General features: G+C 53.9%; 1 protein-coding gene across 4 annotated transcripts in view; it reads right to left on the bottom strand.

The window, feature by feature from the left end:
• Bcl11b (BCL11 transcription factor B) overlaps nucleotides 1-16,025 on the bottom strand; it is a 91,084-nt gene that overhangs the window by 44,809 nt on the left and 30,250 nt on the right. For 2 of the 4 annotated variants that reach the window (XM_027946553.2, XM_027946554.2), the window contains exon 3: nucleotides 7,792-8,004. The exons of the other annotated variants lie outside the window; for them this stretch is intronic. In XM_027946553.2, the coding sequence (XP_027802354.1) occupies nucleotides 7,792-8,004 (213 nt within the window). The remainder of the gene's footprint in view (nucleotides 1-7,791; nucleotides 8,005-16,025) is intronic. 4 annotated transcript variants of the gene reach the window in all.

Here is a 16,025-nt window from a genome sequence, read left to right as displayed (position 1 = left end):
AGGCTATGATCCTCCTGAGGCCTAATGGGGTCTTCGGAGCCCCCTCACAGAGGGGCCCCTGCCCACCATGGTTTCTTCCTGCTGCTTTGTGGAGGACATTGGCCTACCTTGATTATGTTTGGATAAACTCTATTTCATGGTTAAGACTATTTGGATTGGATTGTGAAATGTGTACAGCACACAGCCCCTCCACCCCTACCCTGCCCTCGGGGTTTGCAAAGTCAAGGACATACTGTTCCCCTCACCAAAAACACGCAAAGAACACCTCAAGCTTCTTCAGGACATAAACCTGGCTCCTCTCAGGTGCAGAGAAGTTGATTCTACGGCGACAGGGAGGTGGATTCTCTGTAGAGAATGGCGCTGAGGGCCTTTCTTTCTCTCACAGATGTAGACACACCCTTTGCAGGGTCTCCCTGGACACCATCAGTACAGCCCAGGCACCCACAGGCCCCGGCCCCAATGCACCCTGGAGGAAGGGTGCTGAGCCAGCCCATGCAGGCTGGGTAGGACCTGTGGCCAAGGCCCTGACTCCCACTCCAATCCCAGAAACCCACTTTGAGGGCACTTTGATAGGAAAATCTCGTGCAGACCCAGGCTTCACTCTGAGTCCAAAGTTCCTCCTGGTGGTCTCAGGGTCCGTGACTCTGTTTCCCCATAAGTCCAGCCAGGCAGAGATGGAGGTGACTTGGGCCAGAGGGAGCCTTCCAGTAAGACATCGTGGACCAGGCGTCTGTCACTGACCACACTCCCCCTGCCCCAGCTCACCTTCCAGAGGAGTAAAACACAGCTGTCTCCTGGGGTCCTCCCCACTCCCTCCCATGAACTTCGTCCATTTGTTTATTCTTTTTAGATACAGAAAGGCACCAGGGAGCACGTGTCTCACATCATGGCACCACAAGGCTCCAGAGAGGTGCTCTCCCCACTGTGGGCCCCTCCAGGGCAAGGGCCTGGCAAAGACCCCCCCTCTCTCACTTCTGCATCCCCCACTTCTAGCCAGGGGTCAGGCACAGGCATGACCAGCGAAATGAAGGAACCTTGGGTCCGCCCAGGATGTTCTCATGTGATCTGGTTTCCCGCTGGCCAGTTCCATCTCTATTGTCCATGTCCAAGTGGCCAATGCAGCCCCCAGGAAGTGGGAAGGGACAGCCAGGAGCACACTGAGGCAAAGCTGACCTGAGTTGGAATCTCCGTTCTACCCTTTGTGTGCTCTGTGACCTCAAGTAGGTTGTTTGGCCTCTCTGAGCCCAGTGTCCTCCTGGGCAAAGTAGGGGGCTCTCTCTTCTTGGGGCAAGATGAGAACGGGATACGGTGTCCAGGCAATAAGGACACATAGTAGGTTCTTTAGGAAACAGCAGCAAGCCCTAGGAATACAGATAATAGTGGTCCTTCCTCCCCTACTAAGAAAGTGCAGGCAAGGGACTCGGTTGGCAGACTTGTCATTGGGGGCAGGTCCCCGAGGTCACAGTATGGCCCTGCTTCTCAACACTGCTTGCCCTCTCCCGCTCCTTCACCCTGGCAACAGCTGAGGCCACAAACACAGGGATGACGTGCAGATACTTCGGGTGTCCCCGTTCTGCAGGTGAGAAAACCGGGGCTTAGAGACAGCAAGTGGCTGGCTCGCGTCCCACACTCACCCCCAATCACTCTGAGAACCGAGACCAAGGACGGGCCCAGCTCTGGAGCTTCCCACTCCCTGGAGCGCTCCCCCTAACACAGGTGCATGACAACTCTGGCATGACACCCATGCCACAGAGCCCTGAGGACATGGCAGCCAGCAACCAAGGCACACACACAGGACGCAGAGAGGACCTTCCCATGCCAGACAGCAAAGCTGAGCCCCAGGGGCCACACATGGGGCTCCTCACTGTAACATGTCCACCTGCCACGTCCAGTTGCAGGCTTCACACGGAGCCTCGTGGTGAGAAGGTAGGGAGGAGTTTTTCCACAGCTTCCCCTAGTGACAGATGTCCTTTGTGGTTTTCAATGTGAACTCAAAAGAGGCAGTGTTGCCTGGTGGGTGGCGCCTGAGCGACCTAGGTCTGAGTCAGCCTGACCACCCACATCTTGTGGCATGTGTCCCCCTGTGTGCCTCAGCTTCCCCCATCTATCCAATGACGGGCCTGCATGAGGCGACCTCGCCTGATGTGGGATGGTTGAAGACTGCAGCCTCGGGTCACCCAGGGCAAAGCCACTTCTGGCCAGTCAGCTACACATGGAGAGCAGCGCCCAGGCTCCTCCACCACTTTCAAATCCCCTGCAAGGGAGCAGCGGCCGCCTTGCTCCAAGGTCTCTCGTGTCGGGCCAGTGCTGCTTCTTCACATCCACTAACTGCTTGAAAGCACTGCATCCAGCGCTGCATTAAAAATTAATTACACATGCTATTTTATTGCCAGTGCATAATGTAATGAGCACCAGCTGTGCTAAACAGCCAAACTCCTTTTTAAGACAGCTATAAAAAAAAAAAAAAAGGAAGAAAGATAGAAAGAAACTGCACTTCCAAATGCCTCTCCCGTCAGAGCAGAAAAACAGCAACATCTTGTATGGATTTGAACAGAATTCTTTGATTTAGCTCTGCCTGCAGAACATCGTAAGGGCCGGCGCGGGGACTGAGACGGTCTGTGTCAGGCTGCGACAGTGGGTCTCCTCCGGGCATGGCTAGGACCTTTTATCTAAGGATGGTCACCCTGTAGGAGTCCTTCGGCTGGCCCCACTCCTGGCCCCTTTGGCCCCTGGAGACGTGATTTTCCAGCTACACTGGACGGGGGACTTTTCAGGAGTCCACTAAAGCCCCTTGTCACTCTCGGCCACCTACAAGGCCCCGGAGAATGGGCTTCCTACAGTTCTCCGTGGCGCTCCAGGCACTACCTCCAGTGGCCGAGGGTGGCGCCTGGTTGCCAGGCAGGCGGTGGAGGAAGACCTCTCAGCAGAGCATCCCAAGAGGACACACGCCAGCGCGGAATCCAGGAACTGGCAGGAAGGACTCTCCGGGGACGCGGTGAATGCTGGGTCCTGAGTGCTGGGAGCGGCGGCCCCTTGGGCAACGTAGGCGTGCAGATGACTCTGAATCTGTAAAACTCCCGGAGAGCGCTGTATCTACCAGAAGCCAACCCCACTGACCCTGGGACCTGGACGACCCTAAAGACGGCTACTGTGCAAGGGAGCCAGTCCCAGGGCACCAACCAGAAAGAGGTCCGTCCACAGCCTCCCTTCTCTTCTTCACCCCGTACTCACCCCTCCCTCCAGAGTCCCAAAGGAGACCCTAGTGCCCACTGCAGCCCTGCTGAGCATCAGCGGGGGCTCGGGGAGGTGGCCGTCTGTCCGCATCGCTGCTGGGCTGCACATGGATCCTCCGCTGTTAATCAAACCCAGTTCAGAAAGCAACTCCAGCTTGCTTCTTGTTCTGGTATGAAATGTGCAAAGCGCAGACCATATCATTAACATAAAACTTCCAGAAATAAGGCCACTTTCCAGACAGACTGTATTAATTGCATCAGGCCTTTGCAGCGAGGGTGGTCTAATCCACGGCCTCCCATTGGACGGCTCCGGTTATAAAACCGACACAGAAGGAACGCTGGGATATAATTGAAGGAGGAGAAAACGATAGATTCTACTGTTCAACCCTACTATTTACTTACAGGTATTCTTTTATCTTTATTGTCCCTTTAACCCATGCCAAGAAACCCCAGACTAGTTAAATAACACAGCAAGCACAATTTCAGTAGAAAAGTAAATTGAATTTAACTTTACAAGATTGCCCTGTGATTTCAGCATATACTAATGACTGCAACTGACTCCCTCTATTAAATCCAAACACTTCCACTTCCCCGAGCCGGGATCCTGTGTGTTCTTGCATGAGACCTTGAACTTCTCCAAGCGCATGTATTAATCACTGTGGCTGATGACCATTTGCAGCCTTTAAATATGCAATGAAGTGTCTGCGTTCCTTTTTCGCCTCCTAATGCTGGTGCATGATCTGCGGCAGCCAAGGCGCTCAATACCTTTAAGTGTGATGCCAGGCACGCAGCTTGAGAGGACCTCCGCACAGTGCCAGGCACCCAGCACTGCCAAGTAGGAAGCCCTTCTGCTCCTGTGGGTCCGCTCAGCACAAGGCACTGTTCTCACACTCAGCACCTGGCCTATGTGACCCCAGGCAATCCTAGGATCAACCCCAGGAGCTAATATTACCCCCAATTCACAGATGGGGAAATGGAGGAAAGGAGAAGGACCATGGCCCATCTGAGGCCACCCAGTTCACACTGCACCCCCCAGAAATCTGATACGCTCTGATGACCACCTTCCAATCACAGAAACCTCAGAACAGAGAAGTGCTGGGGGGAAGGGGAAGCCCAGCAATCTTCAGTGGCCTCCTGAGTCCTGGGGAGGAGACTATAGTGGTCAGTCCCCCTGGACCTTTCCAGGAGCCACTTCTGAGGGGCTTGCTCTTACTTCCCACCCTCTGCCCCCATATCCATCGTGGAACCCCCACCAAGCCCCATGCAGCCCCCAGTGATCTGCTTCAGAGAACAACATGAAAATGTCTATGTGAATGTATATATATATGGGGGGGGGGGGTATTTAAAAAAAAAAAAACAAGGCTCAAAGAGGAGCAATGACATCTTCAAGTCCACTGACCAGACAGGACCACAGGTGCCCCGCAGCCTTCACTTGGAATTTCTCAGGGAAGGTTTTTGAGCCCCAGCAGGGCCTCAGCTCAGAGCCCCACATTACAACAGCAGAGTCCACAGGAAACAGGCCCAGAGTCCCTGCTTCCCACTGTGACCACCGTAGGAGGCCCAGAGTGGGGGACAGAGCTTCTGGGACACTGGGATGGAGGTGAACCACACCTGTACGCTTCCCCCCACAGACTCACACCTTCTATAAATAACCGAGAGTGCATTTACAGCACACAGTTAACCTGTGTACGACACATTTGCACAGGGGCTTGCCCTATTGATTTCAAGAGATGGGTTCAACGCATCCTCATCCAAAAAGGGACAAAACAAAGTGAGAACGGCAGCCCCGCTCCATTGGTACAGCGGACTGCTTCCTCCTAACCGTTACTGGGAATTGAACGACTCCCTTCCAGCTACTAATTAAACAGGCACTAAAAACACTTAAACAGCCCAGTCACAGGGACAGAAACCACAAAGGGACAAGAACCACTGGAATGGGATATTTTCAGGTATTGAAATTGATCAGCAAATATGACAGTCCACTCTGGTGCAGGCTAATATGACAGTCCACTCTGGTGCAGGCTAATAAGCAGGGACCAAAAGAAGAACGAGAAAAGCATAGAGTGTGGAGCAGAGGGTGGGAAGCAAGAGCAGGCCCCTCAGGGGTGGCTCCCGAAAGGCCCAGGAGCTGACCACTGTGGTCCCAACCCCAGGAACAGTGCCTCACCCTTGCCCACTCTTCTCCCCAAGCATGGCATTGCTCCCAGGCCAGAGCCCTGGAACTTCTGAAGCCCTAAAATCCAGAGATGCGCCCAGGCCACTGACGAGGCGGGTGCTGGACAAGGCGACTTCCTCGCTGCCTGCTCTCCCACCTTCCCACCACTCTTACTTCAGGTTCTCACCCCATACCTTCTTCCCCGCAGCAGAATACAAGCTGCAGGCGGGCAGGAGCCCACACTCTATTTGCAGGGTGCCTAAAAGCAGGTGCCCAAGAGATGGCTTTTGGCTGAAGAATGAGCGGGTGCATGTGAGCCGTGAGACCACCACGTCTCCAAGGCTCATCCATAAAGTGGGGGAGTAAAGTGTGAGCCTGCTGTGAGGACTGCGTTCAAGAACGCACGCAAATGTCTGGTGTCAGGCAGTGCCCACGCTAGGCATGGCCCTTATCAGGAGCCCAGTAGAGTATGTGGGGACAGATGATGGCAGAGTTCACAGGGAGTCAGGCCGGGCAAACCTTGCTCATCCTCCACTGCACAGAGGCAGAGGCAGTGTGGCTCCCTGGGAAGAGAGGTGGCCTGCTCAGGAGGCCTCCCAGAGACAAATCCCAGTCCTGCAGCCTTGGCCCAGCCACATGCCCTCCCAGACTTTGCCCCCACCTCCACCCCCATCTGCACAACTGGACTGCAGTGGCTCCTGCCTGGCACTCCACAAAGCTGCCAGGAGAGCCCACCCTGTCAGGGAGGTGCCCGGTCCCGTGGCTAACTCTCCTCCACTCTGGCAGCTTCTAAGGAGGGCCAGAGCCAACAGAGGGTTAAGCAAACTCGGGTGCGCCTCTGGCGAGGAGATCGTGTTTCTACATGCAGAACTTGACCGAGTCCGGTCGTAAACACTCAAGCTGATCTTTGATAGCGTGGCCCCCCCAGTGGCTGCAGGGCTGCAGGGCTGCTGCACTAATTACAGGAAGCCATGAGAGTGGGGCAGCCACCCAGACAGAGCAGACAACCCTCGCTGGGCAAAAAGGTCCTCCCCAGACTCACAGAGCAATCGACAACCAAGCCAGTACAGGAGCCCCAACCACCCTGGGGAACAGGCAGCCCCAGACAGGCAGCCAGCTTCTTTACAAGTAGTTCCAACTCCTTCCCAGGTGATTCTGATCTTTGAGCATTTAAGGCACAAGCCCAATAAAAAAAAACAGAACTTCCCCCTGGAAGCCAGATCCTATGATGTCATCACCCGTCACAGCAGGGTGGCACTGAAGGCTGCGGGCCACCCCACCAGCAGGAAGGCCAGGAGTTCCTGCCCTGGAGCAGAGGCTAGCAGGGGCCATTTGCAAAGTTCATGCTCCACCAAGGACTGTCCCTTGGGACAGCATCAATGAAAAGCAAAACCTGCTCAATACAAAGTCTTCCTTTGACATCTTGAGTCAAGAGAAAGCCTGCAGTGTGCCTGGTGACGGGGCAGGAACAAATTGAATCTGCCCCAGCTCTGCAGCCACCCTCTCCTTTCCAGCCCCTGCCACGGAAACCAGGCCACAGCCATGGCCACGTGAGTCTGTGTCAGCATCCTGGCTCACGCAGCTATCGCGCACTGCACACCAGGCCTGCTAGAGCTGCAGTGAGCGCCCTCCGCCCGCGAGCTTCTGGGGAACCCAGGCCACAGGACTTTGGGTTCTCTCTGGGGAGAGAGTGGGGAGGAGGCGGAGGCCGAGCGTCGCCTTGCTGCCCTGCCTGCCCGTCTGCGTTATGGGCAGCCACATGGCCTCCCAGGGGAGCAGGGGGAGCAGGGGGCAAGCACAGATGTGAAGGTCTGAGGTCCGCCCAGAGCCAGGCCCCTGTCCCTGCCCACACCCGCCCCCAGAATGTTTCACTCCCTCCCGTGGCCACAGATTTTTAAAAGGCTCCTTTTGAGCAACATTTTTTTTTCCCCTCTAAGTTAATGGGCAACACATTGTCCCAAAGAGAAATTCAGCATTTCAGATGGCTCCGGCGATGCACACAGACAACCAAGGAATCTGCACACAGACAACCAAGGAATCTCCCGGCCTCGTCAGGGCGGCAGGGGGGCGGGGGAGCAGAGGCAGGGGCAGAAGAAAACCTCAGATGTTAAGCGTTATCCAATTAAGCTTTAGCTAAACAGCCCAAAGAGATGAAATTTGGAGGCTGGGCAATGCATTCTGGGAGTGGGGGGAACAGGGGTGGAGGGACCTCCTGACCCATGGGGACCAGTCACGGGTTTACAGTTCTGTGGACATCCTTCACCGCTTCCCAGAGCACCCCAAAAATGCCTTTTGGGTGAGGGTTGCTCTTCCTCCCTGGGTCCCACCTTAGGTCCCCTGCTCTGCCCGGGCACACCCCGCCATCCCCGGGAGCCCACCCCCCCATCGCGGCGGCCTCGTTACCTGACAACTGACACTGGCATCCAAAGGGAGCCTCCGTCTGACCCTCACCCTGAGTCCCGTCGCCCGAGACCGGGCGTGCGCTGCAGCAGGGCAGCGGGAAGCAGGGCGGGAGAGCGCCCAGGGCGCGCAGAGGTGGAGTGATCACGGATGTGTGAGGGTGGGAGGAGGCAGCTATGGGGGCCATCGCTGGCAGCTGGGCAGGCCTGCACGGCCCTGGAGAAAAAACAATAGAAAAGACCGGTCAGTCGGGCCCTGGACTGCACAAGGGGCTTAGGGCATGGGAGGGGGCCCGGGGTGCAGGGCTGCAGCCAGCCTTCAAGGGCCGGAGGCCCCAGGGGTGCCAGGCCCTGCAGGGAGGGTGACCAGGGCACAGGGAGGGGAGAGGGGGTCAGGGAAGTGGGCAGGGGGCACTGGAGAGAGTCCTGTATCCACAGCTGCCAGGTCTAGGGACTGACACCCCACTTCTGGGGGCCTTGTGTAGGGGGCTAAGGCACATAGGGACTGTCAGGGCCCCACTCCCAGGAAAGACCCTTCCAGGAAGGGTCTTCTGTAGCAAACTGGAGCAGGCTCCTATTGGGGATTTCTTCCCCCAAATCTGGGCTACCCCGGGAAGAACTGGGAAGCTCGGAGCCGCCACCGTCTGACACCGCGATGGGCTCTTAGGACAGGCCTGGGCTCCTCAAGTCCACCTCGAAGGGGCTGGGCACTGGGGAGCGAGCTGCCTAGCTAACTACTAGCTGAGGCCTCTCTCCAGTCCCCCGCAAGCAGCACCCAAGCCCGGGTTGCTTCGATTCCCTCCTCCCTCCACCCTCAGGAAAACCTGGCACAGCCCAGACCCCTCTTCATGTCTCAGCCCTGGCTTGGGAGTCCCTGCTTCCCCCACTCGCCACCCCCAGTGTCTGACAGCAACTCGGAGGGCCCGGCCAGGGCCCGCCTTGCCTCTGCCCAGCCCTACAGCTCGCCTGGGCTGCCGGCAAGGCCTGCGTTTGATTTGGCCGTTTATCTTACATGGCTAAGAGACCACCAGGGCAAAACATTTGTGTGAAGCCCTTGCCAAAACCACAAGTGAAGAAGCCCAAATTCCCTGGGTAAATAATTGAGCAGAGAAGCATCAGAGAGACAAAAAGAAAACATCAACGAGATGATGGGCAGCTGAGCCCAGTCGGCTCGCCAGAGAGGCTACAGCACCTCACCTCCCAGCACAGGTCTGCATGAGGGGAATTGGCCCACTCCACAGCCACCATGTGTGACTCCCCCATCCCAGGAAGAGCCACTGGGCTCAGCCACCGACTGCAAACCAGGAACCTGTCTGTCTTCATGTGACTGAGCCTCCTAATATGCCACAGTGGGCATGGACCTAGGACACCCATTGCACAGACCAGGAAACTGAGGCCATGACTCAGAAAGCTGCAGATCCCAGCAACTGACCCCATCAAACCCTGCTGCCTGGCTCTAAAACCAGAGCTCTTTTTTGACATGCTCTGTTTGTCTAAAATGTGAATCCAGGATAAGGGTCTTCGTGGCATGTGAGAAGAACCCCAGCTTGAAGCTTGGGAACTCTGAATATGTCCTGCCAAGAGGCCACAAACAAAGCTAGTGCCAACACTGCCCAGGCCCATGAAGACTTTGCACTAGGCTAGCCCAAGCACCCGGCTGTCTCAGAACTGGCCACAGCCCCAGAAGGGCGTGGCCAAAGAACCCCTGAGCAGTTCCAACCCCAGAGGCTGACAGGAAGGTCAAAACCCAGATTTAGTGTAGGCACCAAAAAAGGTCTGCATCTGAGGCCAGTGTCACCTGCCTCCTTGCGAAAGTCTGCCCTGGACAGCTCTTGCCTGAACCCCCAGCCTGGAACTGGACATTGAACATCTGACCCTGTCCACTACAGGCCTCTAAGTCCTACATGGAACCTCCCTCAGACCATGGTGGGCTCTGGACCCTCTGTGACCCTGACAGTGGCTTTGTGCTGAGTATACCCTAACCACCTGTTCAGCAAGTGGGAATACGTGGGGCCTGAGGCTTGGGGAGCTCTGGACCATGAGTCCAGCTATATCTTCTGTTTCCCTCTATGGCTGCAGTTGGGATGGAGGGACCAGGACACCTGGTATCCTGAGAGCAAGGGACGTGCTGGGCAGGGAAGCCTAAGAGTCCTTGACCTCAATCCAGCCATCAATAGCTGTAAAGAGCCAAGTCCAGACTCTGGCTCCTGGGCTCTGGGCAAGACGGCAACACAGCCAGCAGCACTGACCCCAGCTGTGCAGCACCTCGCAGCCTGGGAGTCAGCTGTCCCAGAAAACACCCACCTGACTCCATTCCCCTGATGAGCAGAAGAGCCAAGGAGCAGGAAGCAAAGGGCAGCAGTGGGCTAGACCAGAGTCTGTCAGCGCAGGTCACATACCATAACGCAATGCTCTGCACAGGGTTGGGGCTGCACCCCAGGGCCTCCTTAGGAATGCTGACCACACTGAAGTCCCCTGCTTCAGGAGTGGCTCAGAAGAAGCAAAAGAGCGGGCTGCAGAGTGAGGGCCTCTGGGACTCTTAGGCTACCCTCTGCCATGCAGGAAGATGTCCCTGGGGGCAGCTTAGACTGCAACTCTCCCCAAAGGTGGGATTCAAGAAGCCCCCTCTGCAGCTACAGCACAAGTTAAGTGATGCAAGAAACCATCCATCATATGATTCCATGGATAGGAAACATCCAGAACAGGCAAATGAATGGAGACGGAAGGTCCAGGTTGCCGGGGGCTGGGAGCTAATGGGTGCAGGGTTTCTGTGTAGGAGTATAAATTAGATTATCTGCAATCAGACAGTGGTAACGGCTGCACACACTGTAAATATAATCAAAACCACTGACAGACGAAATGGTGAATTCTACATTTAGAGAATCTTAAAAAAAAAAAAATCAAAGGTGAGGACACTGTCTCTAGGCCTCAATACCTGTCCCAGGCCACCTCCCAGCCCTGCCCTTCCACAGGGAGGAGTGTTTGCCTTTAAAAGTGCAGCCAGGAAATCTGGAGTTGTGGGTAAAGAGCACCTGAGAGCAGCACAGCGGCCTTGGGGGTGGGCCAGGAGAGAGCCTGGGTTCACATCCTTCCTCTGCCATCCCCTGGCCATGTGACCTAAGGTGATCACTTTCTCAGAGCCTCAGCTTCCTCATTTTGAAAGGGTCAGGACAACATGAACCAAAGTTAGACATCTGGTAAACTTAGTCACCGTCTTAGTGACCACTAAATGATCCGATCCCTTTCTAGTTTTCCATTTTGGAATCCCTACTCCCAAGGGTGCTTCTCACAGCACTGGAGCTGCCTGGTGGAGGGAGCCTACAAAGACCTGCGAGTCACTGTTTTAAAAAGAAACCCTTCAGGGGCTGGAGGTGTGGCTCAGGGATAGTGGGCCTGCCCAGCAACCTGGAAGCCCTGGAGTCCATCCCCAGCATTAGGAGAGTAAATAAAAATGTAAAATGATTTCTTTTGCAGTCCATGGGTCCCGTTTGGAATCTGAACAGACCCCCATGCACCTAGGGATGCCAAGCCACCATCTCAGTTTTAAGTTGGATCCAGGGGGCTTATAAATAAAATCGTGGCTGGCTTGATTTATTTTTAAATCATGGAAGTTCACTTTAATTAAGGAAAAATAAATAAACGATTAATACCTGAGTTATCTCAAGCAAGCCCAGAGCCTTCCTATGGGGTAGCATATCCCACTCTCACAAAAGAGGAAACTGAGGCTGGGAAAGACTGAAGAAGGCGCCCAGACGCACTGGGCTTAGGAAGGCCAGAAACTGCCACCCGGCTCTCTGTATCTGGTACAAAAAGATAACCCAAAAAGTCTCCCTAAAATGCTTCCGAAGCTCCAGCATCATCGGGCGCGAGCTCATTTCAATGCCTTCCCGGCCCGAAGCATTCCGAGGGGTCTGCAGCCCTCCTCCCTCCCGGGGCCCTGCAGATGCTCCGCTCCAAGCCTCACACATGCGCACTAGCGGCGACACGCCCACCTTGAGCGTGCAGACACAAAACGCCTGGAAACGCCCCACCCCGGCGAGAGGGGAGCCAGCCCGGCCCAGCGCCGCGTCCCGTGGCAGCAGCCGCTCCGGGATGGCAGGACTGCAGATGCCGCGTCCCCAGCCAGAGAGGTGGCCCGGAATACACTGCGCGGGAGAGGTCTATTTTTCTCCCTACTGGTGCCTTTCAACGGATACAGTTTTTTAAGGCGAGAACTCCTACTGATAGTGCAGAAATGAGTCATAGATCAGCAAAGGAGACAGACAGGGAGCCAGGCATGTGAGCGAGGGACACTGGCAAGGGAACCTGACAGTCCCCGCGCCCCCTCCCCCCATGCCAAGACATTAATTCTCACAAGTCGGAGAAAATTACTATGCATGAATGCAAAAAGCATGATCAGGAGTAATTAACATGGCTTCATATGCAAATTTTATTAATGCAGAAGTACAAAGTCATTATGCAAATGAAACTTACGTCAACTCTCTTGACAAATATTCATCTCTGAGGCTCAAGTTTCTCCCTTTTTATTTATTTATTTAATTTTCTCTCTCTTCCCTCCCCCTTTTTTCCCTAGGTTTTTTTTTTTTTTGGGGGGGGGGGGAGGGTAAGAGGGAAGGGTGGAGGCGCTGGTGGCCGCTAAGGCGGCAACAAGCCACAGGACTGTATGATAAGTTTGCAAAGTTGTTTTTCAACCAGAAAAATTTATTCTTGCATTGTTGATTTTTTTTTTTTTTTTTTTTTTTTGGTGTGGTTGTTGGCAGGTACAAGTCAGCTCATAGGAGAAGGAGAAAATTTAAAAAAAAAAAAGCTCTGGGCAGCAGGCAGCCAATCAAAACGCCAGAGCCTGTAATGAGGGCGATTGATGGCTGTTTGGCTTTTACTGCAGGGTAATGAACTAGAATCCAGTCTGAGGAGGGGGGAAAATATGAATATTCATGAGACTGTGCTCCTGCCTTTGATGATTAAAGAAATTTTTAATATTCAAATAAGCGCTTGCCAAGTGATTAACAAAGAACAAGCACGCAGAAATATGGAAATGGGAGCCGGGAAAGATTTGAGAGGCGAACATACTGTGCTGGAAAGGCAGCCCCAAATTTCATAAACAAGATAGGCAGATAACCCAATTCACACACGGGCAAATAAAAACATTTCTTCCCGATCACTTAAATATTTTGCCAGCTACTTTGTCTTAAAGATGATAAAAATGCTGTGTATTAAGGGGGGAGGGAGAAATAACATGAAGTCAAATACACTGCTCATATTTAAGAATCATTATCCCAATCCTAGCCCGCCTCCTCCCACCCCGAGGGGAAATTAGGATTCTTTTTCCGGTTTGCTAGAGAGAAAAGATGGAGGTGAAACCAGCTCAGTTTCTAACCCATGTCGAGAGGCAGGTCTGCCTACTTTGGTGCTGTGTTCCGGGGGCTCAGCCTAAATTGGCACAGCCATGACATAACCTGTGGTCATTTGTTACCCCTAGCCAGGTCCAGCAGCCCAAAGACTGGGGGGCAGCGGGGAGGGCAGTTAAGTCTACAGAGCTGTGTGTGACCGCTGGTGTCCACAATCTGGAATCTCAGGGCCTCCTCAGACTTAGGCCCTGCTCTAAGCACAGAAAGAAAGTGGACATCAGTAAAGCCTGGCTCCTCTTGAGAGGTTAAAAGGACTCAGACCTTCAGCACAGAGCCTGACCCAGGCATCTTTAGGTCCAAAAATAGGCTGTCACTAGCCATCACCAAGGGGAAGTGCCACCACAGACCCTGCAGCCTCCATTAGCTGTCTGCTAAGGCCTCGTGCTCATATTGTAACAGCTCCACCATGGGTTCACACTGAAGCACATAATAACAGTATTAGCTGGTAAAATGATCCTGCAGTTAAAATACATCTAATTAGCAGCCGATGACATCCATTTTGGCAATTTCCTATTCGAAAGAAGTGGAGTGCCACCTTAAATGAGACAGGCACAGGGTCTCACCCGACAAGACCCGACCTTCCCATCATTATGTCTTTCTCCCTTTCTTTGCAGGGGGGGGGGGTGGTTGGAGGGTGGAAGAGGAGCCCAAACAGCAGGAATAGAGAATAATTCTAAGGAACTTTCTTTGTTGCTCAATTTCAGACCTACAGGAGTCTGGGGGTGGGGGCATATAACCAGGTAAATTTCTCTGCTCCTTAAGTGGGATTACCCCAAAGTGCAGGAACCAGCAAACACTGGAACTTGATTTCATTTCATTGTAAAAAATAATAACATCATCATCATCATCATCATCATCATCATCATCAAACATAGAAGGAATACCTCAATTCCATGAGGAAGGTCTCCAAGACAGGAGCAGAGGGCAAGTGGGCATGTGCATGGCCCACTCACTGCCCCACAGCAATTGGGAGACCTAGAAATTCTACCCACGAAGCCAGGGCTCCCCAAGTCCCACCTCTCCCCACTGGATTCTCATTCTAAGTCAAATATGACTGTTTTGCCCGAGTGCCCAGTGGCCAGCCCAGGTCTCCAGTCCCAGGCTGTCAGAGATTATGGTTTCGGGGGTGAATGTGGACGTGTCCTTTGGAAGGACATCAAAAAAGTGAGGTTTCACAAGGGTTTGCACAGATGTGCTTACAGAGCTCCTCCCTCCAGGGTCATCACACAGGAGACATAAAAAGCACCGTTCAAACCCACGATTGGCCTCTACAGGCGGAAGGACAGTAGCCCTTACAGGTGGCTGGGGAGGGTGGGAATTTGGATGCAGGTGAAAGAGCCCTATGAACTTCATCCACAGTCAGCCCAGCTGGACTCAGAGAGGGCCACTGCCAGTGCAGGGCAGCAGGTCATGGCCTCCAGGAACACACATCTGTTCAACTCTGAACTTGAGGCCATCTCTCCCACCACTTCTCAAATGACCACTCTGAGACACCACCAACCATCCACAGCCCTGTGTGCACACCTGCCATGAGAAGATCTGGCCACCCAGAAGAGGCAAGAAGCAGGTCTCTTGGACAGGAAGCGAGGCTGCCTCTTCGTAGCTCCTCCCTCCTCCAGCACTGCTGAAATCTGTCGTGGTGAATCACCACTTCAACTATTTCCTCTCCCCAACATGCTGCCCATTTAGTGCATCCAAGGAAGGAGACAGGAGAGGCAAAGGACAGACCATGCCCCCCAAAACACTACCAAAACCTGTTTTCTTCCTTCCGCCAGGGTTTGGAAAAGGAACCATCAGCCAGGGCAGCTGCTTCTTGCAATTAGAATCTGCCACGCCCCTTTCCCGGGTCCAGAAGCACCTGCTTTAATGGCTGCCAACCCCAATTTCCTCAAGATGCAAGCTGCTGAAATCCTCTGGGGCAGCAGAGACCCTTTCTGCACCCTGAGCCAAGAATTGGTAAAGCTGTATCGCCATGGCCCTTCCAAAAGAGCCCCCCAAGGGAGAGAGCAGAGGAAATTCCAGGGGTTGCTGGGTAGGAAGGGTGCCCCCAGACCATCTACGCAGAACCAACCACTCAGGGTGAGGCAGAGGAGGTGACCAGCTATTTGGGGCTCACCTTCCAACCCCTAAACCGGAATCTGCAGGGAGGAAATTTGCAGCTTGGACTCCTTTCCTTCAGGGGAAACCCCTGGAGCTCTCTGAGCAGCTGGAATGCAAATAAACTCCAACCATGCTGAGGCCTGTGTAGCACCGCTTTAGGATGCACATGGAAAAAAGAACAGGACTCCTCTGGGGTGGCCGTGGCAGGCAGGGTCCACCAACCTGGGCCCAAGATCCTGGAATTGGTAGGCCCGGGGACAACAGAGGGTGAGGCCATGTGTTTGCCAAGTTAGAAAAATGTGTGCATGCGCATCTATAGTATACCGAGAGATTACACATATATGTGCACACAAGAAACACATCTATATCAGCAACATGGACATAGGGAAGTGTCTGCAGGCATCACCTGGAGTCTGTAGGGGCCAAGGACAAAACTGGGGTGGATAGGTTCTCTGAATCTACCCAGTGTCTAGCAGAGGAATTTCCCCTTCTTCCCCTGATTTAGGCCTTCTGGTCAGAAGCTGAGTAGCTGCTTCATTCAATCTTTAGCAGCTCCTACCCTCAATCCCTCAAATAAAACTCATCCAAAAGCCTGCGTGAATTTTACCTCCGCATGTGTCCAGAGTGACCAATGGTGTACTACAAGTATCTGCAAGAAGCACGGCTGGATGAAGATGCAGTCTACACACTGAACTTAAACGCTGGCTGCATCTTTTGCATTCTAAGATGA

This window comes from Marmota flaviventris, chromosome 2 (genome assembly GCF_047511675.1).
Source record: "Marmota flaviventris isolate mMarFla1 chromosome 2, mMarFla1.hap1, whole genome shotgun sequence".
NCBI lineage: Eukaryota > Metazoa > Chordata > Mammalia > Rodentia > Sciuridae > Marmota > Marmota flaviventris.
Note: the sequence above shows the minus strand (reverse complement) of the source record. Positions and strands in the feature narration are given on the sequence as shown.